At 45.1% G+C, this 15,152-nt stretch overlaps 1 protein-coding gene across 1 annotated transcript; it reads right to left on the bottom strand.

Moving 5' to 3' along the window:
* Nucleotides 1-1,194: 1,194 nt before the first annotated feature.
* On the bottom strand, nucleotides 1,195-2,537 carry GPR25 (G protein-coupled receptor 25). The gene has a single exon (XM_023224718.2). The coding sequence runs from the start codon at nucleotides 2,430-2,432 to the stop codon at nucleotides 1,347-1,349; it is 1,086 nt and encodes a 361-aa protein (XP_023080486.1). The 5' UTR covers nucleotides 2,433-2,537; the 3' UTR covers nucleotides 1,195-1,346.
* Nucleotides 2,538-15,152: the final 12,615 nt, after the last annotated feature.

The following is a 15,152-nucleotide window of genomic DNA, read 5'->3' as shown; positions in this document are numbered from 1 at the left end:
AAATGCTGAAGAGAATACAGGGGTATTTGATGGGGGGATGGGATGGATAGCCTGTGACAGAATGCCAGGCTTCTGACCCAACCTAGCACTGAGGTGCTTATCCGCGTGCATACCCACCCTTTCCCCCAGAGCTTGCAACATCAAGACTGGCCTGTGAGGATCTGGCTAGGATGTACACTGACTGAAATGTCTTTAGGCCAAATCCTCTTAAATCAAAAGTATAAACAGTGAATTTCCGAACCCTACAGAAACCTCAAAGGAGAAATGACAGAGTCAGAAAATGGCTAATCCCCACAGTTCATACTGGAAGGTCTGAAAAAAGATAGAAAAAAAAAAAGGCCTGACATATATTTGAAAATCCAAAATGACACATCTTCTCTTGGAAGTGACACCCGGCTGGCAGATGCCCTTATATAAATATATTTTCTTTCTGTAACTTTCAAAATGTGAAATGTCCTTAAAAATAATAAGAATAAATGATTTGCTTCCTCCTGTGGGATTACTGCACCTGCAGAGTGCAGCCAGCTCTCATGCTCCCAGACACCACCCCAAATCCTCATCATCCTGAGATCAACCTCAACTACTGTGTTGAGTTTTGTCTCACCCAGTGTGGGACCCGCCTCCTGATATGCATTTCACTCCCACTGCGCAAGTAAAGACGATTGTGAAGACAGGGCTAGCAAGAGTGTTTGTTTATTGAGAAAGATGAATTCACAGAGAAGATTTTGAGTGATGGAGACCTTAAGAAACGCCTGGTGAGCGATTTCAGGACCTTCTGTTGAGAGGGAAAGACCAGAACAACTTCCAGGTGAGTCCTACCGCTTCATAGGGGGAGAAGTGTCACCAGATTCAACACCAGGGTTTTGTGAGTGAGAAGGGCAGAGGGTCTGACTTGGAGAAGGTATTTCTCTGAAAGCAAAAGCTATTGTGGGAGACGGGAGAAAGCACAGCCAGAAACCAGAATGGCATTTGGGGGTCTGGGTTCGATTTCTGGTCGGTGCTCTTCCCAATGAGGCAGAGAAGGAAACCCCCTTCCGTTCTGTCTTCTTGGTGAATCTGCGGGTCTCCAAGTTGCTGTCTGCTCCATCTCACAGCACTTATCTTGTACCATGCAGGCTGAGAGGGAACAGCTAGTCTCAGGAGCCTGGTTTAGGGGAGTTCAATTGCTCTGAGGTTTCGGGGAAGCTGATGGAGGAGACCCTGGGAGTCCAGGCAGCGCGCGAGGCAATGCGATGCGGGGCGGAGCAGCTTGCTGCCGCCAGAACAGGCGCATCTGGGTCCCCTCCCGGGACCTCTCCCCTCCTCTCGGTGCTCGGCTGTCGCCCACCTCCAGCAGCCCGGGGTAGCTACCAGGAGGCCGAGGCAGTGTTCGCGGCCTGGGCCCGGCAACGGAACACGGAACTGTCGTCCCTGGAGAGCGAGGAGGCCGAGCTGATCCTTCGCGCCAGGCGGCCGGTGCGTCCGCAGGCCGCGTCCAGCGCCCGGGCTCGGAATGAGCGATCCAGCAGGAGGTAGATGAGCGGGTTGGCGCAGCTGTTGACGAAGGCCAGGCAGGTGGCGATGGTGAGGCCCCAGCGCAGCGCCAGCAGCAGGGGGCACGGCAGGGGCAGCGCCCCCAGACGCGCCAGGTGGAAGACGGCCCGCAGGGCGCTGAAGGGCAGCCAGGAGCCCACGAACGTGCTCTCGATGGCGAAGATGATGCGCAGCGAGTTCCTCCGGACCCGACCCACGTGCGGCGGCCGGCGCAGGCGGCGCGAGATGCGGCAGTAGCAGAAGAGGGTGACGACCAGGGGCAACACGAAGGTCAGCAGCAGCAGCAGCAAGCTGAGGCCCTGGAAGGTGTGGGAGGGCTCCTCCCCGCACTGGCTGCCCTGGCCCCCAGGCAGGGGCTGCAGCCCCCGGTAGACCAGGGAGGGCAGGCCAGCCAGCAGCGCCACGGCCCAGACGCCGCAGCACGAGGCCAGCGCGCAGCGCCGGGTGCGCAAGGGCCGCGCGTCGAGCAGCTTCACCACGGCCAGGTAGCGGTCCATGCTCATGCCAGCCAGCAGCAGTGCGCCCGCGCAGCGCGTGCCCGCCAGCGCGAAGCTGCTGAGCTTGCAGAGGCCCTCGCCGAACGGCCAGCGGCCGCCTAGCGCCGCCGCCGCGGCCCACAGCGGCAGTGTGAGCACTAAGCCCAGGTCAGCGGCTGCCAAGTGCAGCACGAAGGTGTCCACTAGCCGCCGTGGGCCGCGCCGCCCGGCCAGCAGCCACATCACGAAGGCGTTGCCCAGCAGGCCCATGGCGAAGGCCGCCAGGTAGAGTGCAGGGATGTAGACGTAGCCGAAGGGCAGGTCCCCGGCCGGACACAGCTCCAGCTCCTCCAGGCCGTCCAACCCCGAGTAGTCCCAGGCCCCTGACCCCGGGCTGGGGCTCCAGGGCTCTGTGGGGTCCATGGCCTGGCCACGAGGCCTGCGCTGGGTGCAGCCCTGGGCTCAGGCGGCAGCAGCTCTGAGCAGGAGGGGGTTTGCTCTTCATGCCCTTGCCGTGCACCTCCCTTCCTGCCACCCCAGCTCGAGCAAATGGGTGGGCAGGAAAGACAGAAGGGAGGAGGGGATGGGTGGGAGGGGCAGGCTCCTGTGGGAGGGATGGTGGCCCCCGATTTGGGGCTGACCCAAGGGGTAAGGGCAGGGACAGGCAAAAGGGGCTTCACCACTAAGTCTTGGGAGGAAAAATCCTCAGGGCTGGGAGACCTGCCCTGCCTCCCAGTAGCAGCGTGGCCCATTCCTGTATTAGTTGCTCAGTTTCTTTGTGAAATCGGGATACTTGCCCCACTGTCTCAGGGTCGTGTTGCAAGAGGTGGTGGGTGCCCGAGAGCCCTAATCTCTTCTCAGCCTCCACCTCACCCCTTCCCACCTGCACCCGCCGGCTGCTGTTTTCTCTGTTTTAGAGGGGAGAAGACAGGGGATTTTATGAGTATGGGGCCTAAGGCACGCCCCACCCCAAATCCACCTGTTCCCTAGGAAAGAGTCCACTGCCGGGACACAGCAGATCTGGGTGGGTCCGGGAGCCTGCCCTGGGCACTCAAGCCGTTGTTAGCATCCTGAAATGTGGGGCTTATGTCTTCACCCTGTGAGTGGCTTCTCTGACCCAAACAGGTCCTCATGAAGCGACGTGGAAGGGTTTTAAGGCATCTAGGAAGGGGTGTAGTCAGATCATCCTGCTGGACAGGGGCCAAGCCTGGGATTCACATCTGCCTCTTCTCTGTCTTCTCCCAGCCTAAAAAACCTATCTATTAAGCCAGACGCAGATGTAAGCTCAGTTCAAAAGATGACACCTAATGAAACACCAGATTAGTTATCCTAAATTATGAGTCAGGAGCTTGGAGGCAGCAAGATCCTTTGTGAAATGAGAAACTGAGAGTAAGGGGAGGATTCCTAAAGAAGAGGGGGAATGAAGTCTGACCCTGAGTGGGCGGTGGGCCCTAAGGAGGAGAGGATGGGGGAGGGAAAACTTGCTCTTTCTCCTGAAGGAGGCATGCAGCCACTTACATCTGAATTCTTCTTAGCAGATATCCCTTCCACAAGATATTGTGGTGGAACTGATGTCACAGTGCCCTCTGAGTCTGTCCCCAGTGTCCCCAGGAATGAGTGGCTGATGTGCCAGGCAACCTGGTGTGGAAAATTTGAGGTGGATTATCAATTTTGTTCAATTCAGACTTGTTAACAATGAACTCCTCCATGAAGCAGGCACTGTTTCAGGCACTGCGAGAGATGCCACTCTTGGCCTTAGCAGTTTATTGCATAGGCAGGAGAGATGGTTACATAAGCAGAATGTGCAATGGCCGACATGCCGGGAGTCCAAATTGTAGTAAATGTTAAAAGCCAAGCCCTCTTAGGGTTTAGTGGAGGGGGGGGTGATTATTTTTCACGGGAAAGCTAAATCAGAAAAGGCCTTCTAGGAGATGACACTTGAGATCAGTCCCAGGAAGGAGCTGAAAGTCAAATAAGAGCAGCAGAAAAGAGAAGAAAGGGTCAGACTCGGAGGAGGGAGTAAAGGGAACAAGTATACTGAAATGAGTAGGAATGTGGGCTTTTCAGGGGACAAGCAGTCTGCCAGAGCCCGGGGTAGGAAGGTGGGGACAGGAGATGAAGCAGGATGAATCGTGAAGGGATTTGGATTTCAATCTATAGGTCATGGGGAGTCAGGAGGCATTAATCTGTGTTTTGAAAAGATCGCTGGCAGAACTGTGGAGAAGGGAGAGGCTCAAGCCAGGGAGACCCCACAGTAGGTTGTAATTATTTGTGTCTGAAATAGATCATGAGTAGTGGGGACAGAAAGGAGAGAATATATTCAGGAGATAATTGTAACATCATAGGTCTCACAAAGAAGAGTCAAAGATAAGCCTGGGGTTTCTCTGCTTAGGGACCATATGGACACTGTCCCCTTAACTGCCAAGAACAGAGAGGTGCATGTGTGTATGTGTTCAGTTTGATGTTGGTTTGAAGTAGGGTCATGAAATAATTTATCATCTAAACCTGGATGTTTCTGAGACCGAAAGGGGCACTATGAGAATTAACCTGGGCGATAAACCAGGACTATTTTGGGCAAACTGGGACATAAGGTCACCCTCACTTGGGGTCCCTCTGGCACACGGAGATCCCCAGGAAGGATTTGGGAAATGGTCTTAGAGGCCGGGCGCAGTGGCTCACATCTGTAATCCCAGCAATTTGGGAGGCCGAGGTGGGGAGATCACTTGAGGTCAGGAGATCGAGACCAGCCTCGTGAACATGGTAAAACCCCGTCTCTACTAAAAATACAAAAATTTAGCCAGGCATGGTGGCACGTACCAGTCCCAGCTACTCAGGAGGCTGAGGTGGGAGAATCGCTTGAACCCGGGAGGCAGAGGTTGCAGTGAGCTGAGATCCAAGCCACTGCACTCCCACCTGGGTGAAAGAGCGAGACTCCATCTCAAAAGAAAATGGTCCTAGAGCTCACAGAGAGTTGGGCATGCAGTGTTCAGGCTGCACCTGTCAAGAATTTCTCCCACACCAATTACAAGATGGGCAAGGAAGAGAAGAGGCTAGGGAATGAATGGTCTGGACCTTCCCTTCACGGGCATTTCGGCCTCTGGGCTTGGTTTTCCCCTGAAGACCCACCCCAGAGCCTTTTTTCTAATGTCTGAGCATGTGGTTGCTGGTGAGTGGTGCCCACATCCGGGGTGGAGTAGGGGGCTGCAGCCTCCTCCCCTAGAAGGCTAGCAGGGGCAGTGCTTGCCTGCCAGAGCCCAGAGACCATCAGAGACAGACCCAGTGTTGCTGGACTTTACCCCCTTGGGCACACCTCAGTCTGGGGCTCAGAGAGTGTGAGTGATCCTGAAAGCTAGAGATGAACAGCAGCAAAGCCGCCAGGTGAAAACAAAGAATGGGGCAAGCAGACCAAGAGGGGAGTATAGGAAGGGGGTTGAAGGGAAGTAGAAGTAGGTTGTTCATTTTAAAAAACACAGAGCTACTTGCTTCCTGGGCCATCATCTCATACCCAAGGGAAGTCTGTGGCCCACAGCATATGCTGAATTTTCTCTGCTGAGGCCTGGGTGCTGTCCGTGGGCCTTACTGAACTTGTCTGGATGGGAAGAAGCAGCAAAGGTCAGAGCCAGGGACACTGCCTTGGGCCTGGCCTCCCGGGGTGCCCAGCCCGCTTTCAGTGACCGAGGCCAACTGCACGAGACTGTTCTTTCACCCTTCAGGAGGACTCCCCACAGGATCACACACAAGTCAACTAATAGAAACACACCCTTACAGGCTGTGTACACATCTCACCCCTGGGAGCCTTCTCTGACCTCCATCCCTAATAGGACTTCCTCTCTGTGCACTGCTGGAACCACCAGGGCGACTGTTACATGGCTCCGTCTTGCCTTGCCTATGGGATTATGAACTTCTCAGGGCGAGGAGGAGCTTCTCTCTACCCATCAGGGTGATTAGCACAAGCCTGAGAACAGAGGAGATACTTTAAATAAATATCCAATGCTTCAGGCTAAATTGTTTTCGAGAGTAGGTTTCTTTTTGCCCCCTTACAGGTTATATTTAAGTTCTTGTAACTTATTTTTTCCAATTTTAATTTTTCTGTACAAAGAATCTTAACATTTTAAGTAAATTGTATTTGCCTTTATATTTTTAATCATAAAAGCCATCTAATCACATTACAGAATAGAGAAGAAGTAGTCATCTTGGACCTGCTACCGCTACACAACCAAACTTAGCCAGTGAAGGACATTTTCAAAAGTATTCATTTGTAATCTTATTATTTTTAGATTTTCTATTTTTAAATATTCCATTTCAGATATCCTTCACATTTTTTACACAGTTGTTTCAAAGTCATATCTGTAATTAGAGTGTACACAGTATCCCTTAATATCATATAAATCCACGAGTCTATGCTGCTTAATTTTCTAAACCCTTAAATATGGATATTTAGGATGTTTCTAATATTTTTAACTGTTATAGAAATTTGTAATGAATAATTGCACTTATGATTTTTTATACTGTTTTTATAACATACTCTTGTATTTGTTATAAATATTATGTATTGTTATGTATTATGTATTATGTAATAATACATAATATAATGTATTATTTATTATGTAAGAATACATAATATAATGTATTATTGTATTATGTAAGAATACATAATATAATGTATTATTGTATTATGTAAGAATACATAATATAATGTATTATTGTATTATGTTATAACATAAATACTCTTGTATTTGTTATAAATACATGTAAATATGCATTTATACATATTTTTATATGTATTTATAACATGTTGTGGACTCTATCATGTAACATATATATATTATAAATACAAATTTGGTAGCAAAGGCTATGAAAATTTTTATTGCTTGATACAAATGCTTACAGTGATTAGTAGTTTAGAATGTCACTGGCATTGTATGACAGTATAAGGTTCAACACAGTCTTCTTAGAGATGTTCATCAGTAACATATATTTTCCATTGTAACAGGCAGTGAAGTAAAATGGTACCTCATTTCAATTTGCACTTGTTTATAAATAAGATGGAAAATCTATTTCCTCTTAAGTGAACCATTTTAATCATGTCCTTCACATATTTATTGTAATCTATGTATTTCTTATTAATTTGTACAAACTATATATTTAGGATGAATCATGTTTCACTCCACTTGATTCAAATATTTCTCCAAATTCTTTTCTTAGCTATTATTTATTTTAGTTTTACATTTTCATAGTCAAATTTGTTGCTATTAGCAATTTCAGAGTTTAGAATGTTACTTTGACAATGTAAGAAGATTCAGTCTGTCGTTAAAAAATAATTTTCATATTTTAAAATTTACCTAGTGTTTAATCAATTTTTTCATATTTCTATCTAGCTTTAACATCATTTATTAAATTTAAAAAATATATTTTTTAAAACCTTGCTCTGTGTCGTGATATAGAATTTATTAGATGCATTTCTTCTTTTTTTAAAATTATATGTATTTCTTCTTCTTTTTATTTTTATTTTTTATTTTTTTGCAGACAGGGGCTTGCTCTGTTGCCCAGGCTGCCGTGTAGCCCAGTGTGATCATAGCTCACTGCAGCCTCAAATTCCTCAGCTCAGGCAATCCTCCTACATCAGCCTCCTGAGAAGCTGGGACTACAGGTAAACACCACCATGCCTGGCTAGTTTTATTTTTTACTTTTTTTAGAGACACGATCTCACTATATTGCCCAGGCTGGTCTCAAATTCCTGGCTTCAAGCGATCCTCCTACCTTGGCCTCCTGAAGTGCTGGGATTACAACTGTGAGTCACTGTGCCCAGCCAATATCAATTTCTTATATATCATTTTGTCTGTTTCTGATTAGTGAACACCCAGATCAGATTATTAGTGGTCAGAGTCCAGTTTAAATGTCCGCTTTATAACTTGATAGCTGTGTGATCTTGGGCTCCAGTTTCCACATCTTAAAATAGGCATGATAATATCTACCTGATAGGGGTGTTGTGAAGATCAAATGAGGCACCCTTTGTGGAAGGTGCTGCCCATGCTGGGTCTGAGCTAATGGGTTCACTCCGTTCCCTGGCTGGCAGCATCGTGAAGAACGGCTTTAGTTTCTGGTGGTCCTGCTGCTAGACTCAGCTGCTTGCACTGCTTCTCCTACCCTCCAGGTCACGGTGCTTTCTTTCCACATAGTGGGTGGTCAATAAATGTTTTGGGGATTGGATTGGGATTCTATAAAGAGAGACTCCCAAGATTTGACTCTTCAAGATTTGACCACCACAGTGCCTGGTGCCTGGTATCATCCTAATGGTGATTTCTACAAGGTGACAGTCTGGATGCTGCTGAGAAACTGCTGACAGGACTGAAGCACAGAGAGACAGGGGGCCTTTTGCCAAGTCAGTTGCGGTTGATGGAGGGGTTAACAGTAACTTGAGTCCTGAGGGTGAGGAAAATCTTGCAAAGCCACATCTCCTGGTTTTTACAACCTCTCTTGATAAGCATTGAACTGGGAATGGGGAGTCCTCTATTTTATTCACTATTACTGACTGGCCACCTAGATGAGGTTTCCCATAGACCACATAGCCCTGAGACCGTGCGTGTGTGTGCGTGCGTGCGTGTGTGTGTGTGTGTGTGTTGGCAGGGAGGGTAGTAGGGACAGGGTATTAGAGGACAGAAGACAGCAATAGCTCTTGCCCCTACCCTGCACGCTCAACATCTAAGGAACAGCTGGCACACACCAGATGAGAAGCCCCACCCTGGATGCCAGAGGCCCTGCAGAACGTTTCAGATGTTCATTTACTTCAGAAACTTTCAGGTACTAAATATGGGGTAGCTGGGAAAGGGCACCATGTGAGTTAGACATGAGACTCAGCTTCAGCCTACACTGCTAAGGAGATGACTCAATGTGAAAGCCTTGTGGCCTGCAACTGTGTGATTGTCCCAGGGCCCCCCATCTACCCCGGATGTCATTGATGCCTCTTAGGGGACATGCGGGAGGGGGTCAGGGAAGGGAGGGGAGGCTGGAGGAGAAGAGTGTAGCTTTCAAGGAAAGTGAGACTCCTTTCTTCCACTGCAGGTTTTTGTAGCTCAAGCGTTCTTTTAAAGGTAAAAAAACAAAACAAAACAAAACAAAAATCAGAAGCTTAAAAGACAAGCAATAGGGACATCCCCAGTACAAAAATGGCCCCAGAATTCGTTTGGAAAGGAAGTAACATTTTCTCTTTGTAGCAATTATTCTGCCCACAGGAGCTTCGAACCTATGATTTGCCATTACTTTTCAGTGATTTCACAGAGAGTTAGTGTAAATTTCCACATATTTGCAACAGGAATTTGGCAGCACTGTAGAGGGAGCCTCTACCTTGGCATTGGTAGAGGCTCCCTCTACAGTGCTGTGATCCTGTTACTGATCAATGAAACCAATTCCTTTTTTTTTTTTTTTTTTTTTTTTTGAGATGGAGTCCTGCTCTGTCGCTCAGGCTAGAGTGCAGTGGGTGCAATCTCAGCTCATTGCAGCCTCTACCTCCTGGGTTCGAGTGATTCTCCTGCGTCAGCCTCCTGAGTAGCTGGGACTCCAGGCGTGCGCCACCACGCCCAGCTAGTTTTTGTATTTTTAGTATTTTAGAGACAAGTCTTCACCATGCTGGCCAGACTGGTCTTGAACTCCTGACTTCAAGTGATCTGTCTGCCTCGGCCTCCCAAAGTGTTGGGATTATAGGTGTGAGCCACCACGCCCGGGCCAAAACCAATTCTTAATATCACTTTTGATTCCAGTCGACTTTGTAAACAGCCCCTTCTTACTGTGGGGCAAGCACTGTTATTGGGTAATGTAACAGATACAAAGAATGTGACATGGTGCACCCTTACAGGAAGCTTACACATTATTGGAGATTAGCTGTAAAGTACAAATAACTTTGATATAAGGCAGATTGTGATATCCTGACTTCTATCAAGATTGAAGCAGGTCAGCTTTTCTGAAGAAAAGGTCTGTGTCTAGGAGCAGCCTGAAAAACAGGATCAATACCTTTAGTGGTTCCAAGCACTGCACAGATTACCACCACCTCAACACCCCACCCCCATCCTCCCTGCAATTCAAAATAAAAACAATGTTGAACTTTTAAGATAAGTCTCAGAAAGTTAGATTTTGCAAGACACTTTGGAGGGTGAAATCGAATTAGGGAAAGACCACTTGAAGGTTCTTGCAGAGTTAGGCATAAGCTTTTGGTGCCTGGACTTGAAGCTGGTGGCAGCGGGGATGAGGAGCAGTTTCAAAGTATAAATATTTGATAGCATTTGGTGGCTGTCTGGGCACGAGGCTGTCTTCTGTGTCAGACAAGAGAGGAAGGGTTAAGACCTTTCAGTCTTGGTGGCTGGCTGTCAGGAAGCAGACTTGATTTTATAAGGAAGTTGTAAAATCAGGTTGACTTTTGGTTTTTCAACAGACTGAGTTGAGGATGACATTGGAACTCCCAGGTGAAAACGTTGAGATGGCAGTTAGATGCCCCAGAGGGGGCTTTCAGGGCTGGAGATGTAGATTCTGAATGGAGGTGTCAGTCAAAGTTGATATGGAAGGCCTTCTTGGAAAGAGTGGAGGCAGCAGAACATGAATAACTGAGCCTTGAGACTGGCCCATAATTTGTGAGAGGAGCTGGAGAGAGGTAAAAGGGAACAGCACATCATTGTGTCATGGTGACCAATAGTTCAGATTTTCAAGCTGCATCTGGGTCCTTTGAAATGGCATGAACCAGAGGGAGTCAGGGCAGAAAAGCCAACTTTGGGTTTATATTTTGGGGGCAAAAATATCTACAGTAAGAAATTAGGGGTGACCTAGCAGAAATCAGAACACGTTTTGAATTTGATTTTCAATTTTGAGGCAGGACTGCATAGTCTTCCTTTCATGTATTCATTTGACGAATATTTATTGAATACCGATTGTGTTGAGACTATAAGGATAAAGAATACAAGCACAAACTCATTTCCTACTGTATACAAAAATATTTGTAGTTAGCCTCTGGCTAAGAAAGAGGATGCAGTTTACAGTTAGCGTTGTTCTCATCATAAATGAGGATCTCAAGGCCCTATCAACAGAACTGATGTCTCTGCAAGTCAAAATTCACTATTTATTTATTTAGAGACGGAGTCTTGTTCTGCCGCCCAGGCTGGAGTGAAGCGGCGTGATCTCAGCTCACTGCAAGCTCCACCTTCCGGGTTCACGCCATTCTCCTACCTCAGCCTCCTGAGTAGCTGGGACTACAGGTGCCCGCCACCATGCCTGGCTAATTTTTTGTATTTTTAGTAGAGACGGGTTTTCACCGTGTTAGCCAGGATGGTCTCGATCTCCTGACCTCGTGATCCACCCGGCTCAGCCTCCCAAAATGCTGGGATTACAGGCGTGAGCCACCACGCCTTACCTTTGTGACCTACCTAGCCCCTTTCATCTAATAACTGTTTCCTAGATAATTCTGATCAACCTGTTATCAGAATTTGTTTTCACCACTTTTGCAATTTCTCCATTCTCCCATCCTTATGAATCTAGATATTAAACAGTAGGTAAGCGTAACTGTCTGATTTTAGCTGTTGTTGTGTTGATGATGGTTAAGTCTTGGGCAAGAGAACAAAATCCACTTTAACCACAAGTTCTGAGTTTTCTACCAATGGTGAACACATTATTAATTAGTACAGCTGTGAGCCTCATTCTTATTCCACAACATGTACAACGCAGTGGGAAACTCTGTACCACATGGCACTGTAAGGGGATTTGAAACCAGAAGCCTTAGATGCCAGCTGTAATGCTGTCACTTACTAGCTTTGAATCCCTGGGACAGCTACTAACCTTTTAAAAGTCTCATCTTCCTCATCTGTAGAATGGAGATGTAAATGCTCACTTCCTCCCAGGCAGCAGCAAGTTAAAAGAGAAAGCAAAGCAAAGAACCTTTTAAATTATAAAGCAATTTTTTTTTTTTTTTTTGAGAGTGAGTCTCACTCTGTCGCTCAGGCTGGAGTGCAGCAGTGTGATCTCGGCTCATAGCAAGCTCCGCCTCCCGGGTTCACGCCATTCTCCTGCCTCAGCCTCCCAAGTAGCTGGGATCACAGGCGCCCGCCACCACGCCCAGCTAATTTTTGAATTTTTAGTAGAGACAAGGTTTCACCATGTTGGCCGGGCTGGTCTCGAACTCCTGACCTCAGGTGCTCCACCTGCCTCAGCCTCCCCAAAGTGCTGGGATTACAGGCATGAGCCACCGTGCCTGGCCTATAAAGCAGTATTTAAGTGGATGGTTTCTTTGGGGGTTGAGAGCCACATTTCCTTTTCTATATAAACACACAAACCCTGAAGTATGAATAACAGGGTCAGCCAGGAATCACAGCAGCTGAATGTAACTGTGAAGTAGAGGTGCTGTAGACAACACATGCCACCTGTGTCCTTTATCTCTGGGATGCCTCTAACACCTACTGAAGGCTGAATCACAGGTTCAACCACCTAAAGCAACAGGTTGGGGTTAAGAAGAATCAAATGAATTAGTAGCCTAAGGTACCATAGAGGCTTTGCTTAATGTGTTAAGAAAAACATCTTAGTGAGTCTTAAAACATTTCTTAATTTGCTTTTCACCTCTTCAATGGAAAGTAACAATTGCCCCCGTTTTCCTGACATAAATAAGCCACTGTAGGTGGAAATAACTTTGGTTATGAAGTTATCTGCTTTTAGCTGTTGTTGTGACACAAATCACCACAGTGATTTAAACACATGTACAAAACTAATCTTTGTTGTCTAAGCATATGGCCATGAGTTGCTAGACCTATATGCCCACAGAGGCAAAAAAGGAGGTGACTGAAACTAGATTCTTGATCTCCTTATTTGAAGAGCAACTCTGACATACCTTCTGTGTACTTCCCCCACCCCCATCAAATTAGGCAAAATCATTAATATCTCATTTGTTTCTTTTAAGATATGTTTCTTAAGCATCTATATACTTCTGAGGGACGATAGAATTTCATACTCATTTTATAGATGTGTTTTTCCAATAGCCAATTCCTAGGTCATAACATTACAACTACATTTCCTTTGCTGAATTTTATTATCATCTTTCTGTATAGACAGATCATGAAATAAAGGTGTTTGTTTCTATTCAATATAGAATATTTTCCTCTGCCCTAGTTAAGAAGTATCAATTTCAGTCATAAGGCAACACATTCTTATTGTGTAGGGGGGCTCTAGGGTTTGTGTATACTTTTTTTTTTTTTTTTCCGAGACAGAGTCTTGCTCTGTCATCCAGGCTAGAGTGCACAGGTGCGATCTTGGCTCACAGCAACCTCCGCCTCCTGGGTTCAAGCAATTCTGCCTCAGCTTCCCGAGTAGCTAGGATTACAGGCATCCGCCACCATGCCTGGCTAATATATATATTTTTTTTTTGGTAGAGACAGGATTTCGCCATGTTGGCCAGGCTGGTCTCAAACTCCTGACCTCAAGTGATCTACCCGCCTTGGCCTCCCAAAGTGCTGGGATTACAGGCATGAGCCACCGTACCTGGCATTGTGTACATTTTTCTATTGTTGCCTGGGTCTTAGGGTTAAATATTTTTATTTCTGAAAATTAAAGTACTAGTAAATATTGTGGAAGTATAGTTGTGTCCTGAAGATACAGAACCTATCAAAAAGGTCCCAAGGTAGCAAACCACATTTATGTCTACTAACCACATATTTCTTCAGGTGTATAATTATGCATGAAGATTATTTTATAGTTTTGTTATCAGATCTTTTTTTTCTTAAAAAACACTTTTTTCTTTGTTTTGAGTAAGTAGAATCAGCAAAATCAAAGTGAAACTTATAAAATAATGGTCAACAACTAGCTTCTCATGGCTACTCTAGATCAGTGAATTCACTGGCCATTCAGTTTCAAAGACATACAGCACTAATTCTGGTACAATTCACCAAAAGATAGTGAATTAGTATGAGTAAGATTAATGTAAGATAAGCACATTTATAAATCATACTATGTAGACCGTCTGAGCTAAGCATAGAAAGTTACAGACTTTTTAACATTGCCTTAAGTTAGTATTTTTAAAAGTCTAATTATTTCAAGTTGCCTGTTATGAATATTCAAGTTATTAAATTTAAACATAGGTTAGGGGATAGAAAAACTATATAATGAGTTCTCTCAAGTTCAAATAATTTTACTAAAAACTACATTTTATTCAAGAGACAGAAAAGGAGTCATTTGGTGCCATGCTTTTATTCAAATGAAAGGGGAAAAACTACACTGTACGAGGAAATAGCAAATATGACAGTATTTTACAGCACAGCATCTTAAAAAAACAAAAAACCTGTAAGCAATGCTCTAGAGTGGACAGGTAAGCACACCATACACTGTACATTGCTCAACAGTGTCCACGAAACCATAATTAAATAGCTGAATTTGGCTTTAAACAGCCAAATAAAACTGTAACAGTCATTCTAATACAAAATGGAAAAACCAAGAAGAACTAAAGGCTTTCTAAAGCTGTGTCAAATAGCAGAATTTGACAGGCTGCACTGGTAATCACAACAAATGTTTGGCAAACTTAATGGAATAGTTATCATAATAATTTGACCTCTGATGATGAAAGCACCAGTGTGTTTCAGTAAGGTTGACGAAAATCCCCAGACTTTATGAAATGGCATATTTTTCAACTGTATAATTTTAAAAACATAATTCAAAAAAAAAAAAAAGCTGCACCATAATAAAAAAATCTGCAGACTTAAAGAAATATATCCATATTCCTCCTGCATTCATAAAGTAAAATCTTATACTGAGAGCAATGAACTCTGTGGCAATATTCACATTCTACCTTTAGACCTTATAGACATTCAATTCAACTGTTGGACACACACAAATTTAAGAATAAAGGGTGGTCCTGTTTAGTTTTAAATAGTTTCTCCATTGTCTTGCATCCAATTTTCTTTATATAATAGCTAAGTAATATCAAAAAGATTGCTTTGATGAGGGAAATTTAGTTAATATTGAAATGAACAAATTTAGTAATGTAAAATGCTTATTAAATTATCCTTTTGACTACTATTCACGTTTTGATTAGATTAATTTATAATTTTTTAAAGTAGTTTTAATCTAAATGTGTATTTGACAATCATTTCCTTCTAACTGTGATAGAAATTATTGTCTAAAAGG

The sequence above is a fragment of the Piliocolobus tephrosceles genome, chromosome 1 (assembly GCF_002776525.5).
Source record: "Piliocolobus tephrosceles isolate RC106 chromosome 1, ASM277652v3, whole genome shotgun sequence".
Taxonomy (NCBI): domain Eukaryota; kingdom Metazoa; phylum Chordata; class Mammalia; order Primates; family Cercopithecidae; genus Piliocolobus; species Piliocolobus tephrosceles.
This window is presented reverse-complemented; position numbering and strand designations above follow the sequence as displayed.

What these genes read in the sequence shown, in the direction of transcription:
- GPR25 (XM_023224718.2), bottom strand. Translation starts at nt 2,432, where the DNA reads ATGGACCCCACAGAGCCCTGGAGCCCCAGCCCGGGGTCAGGGGCCTGG.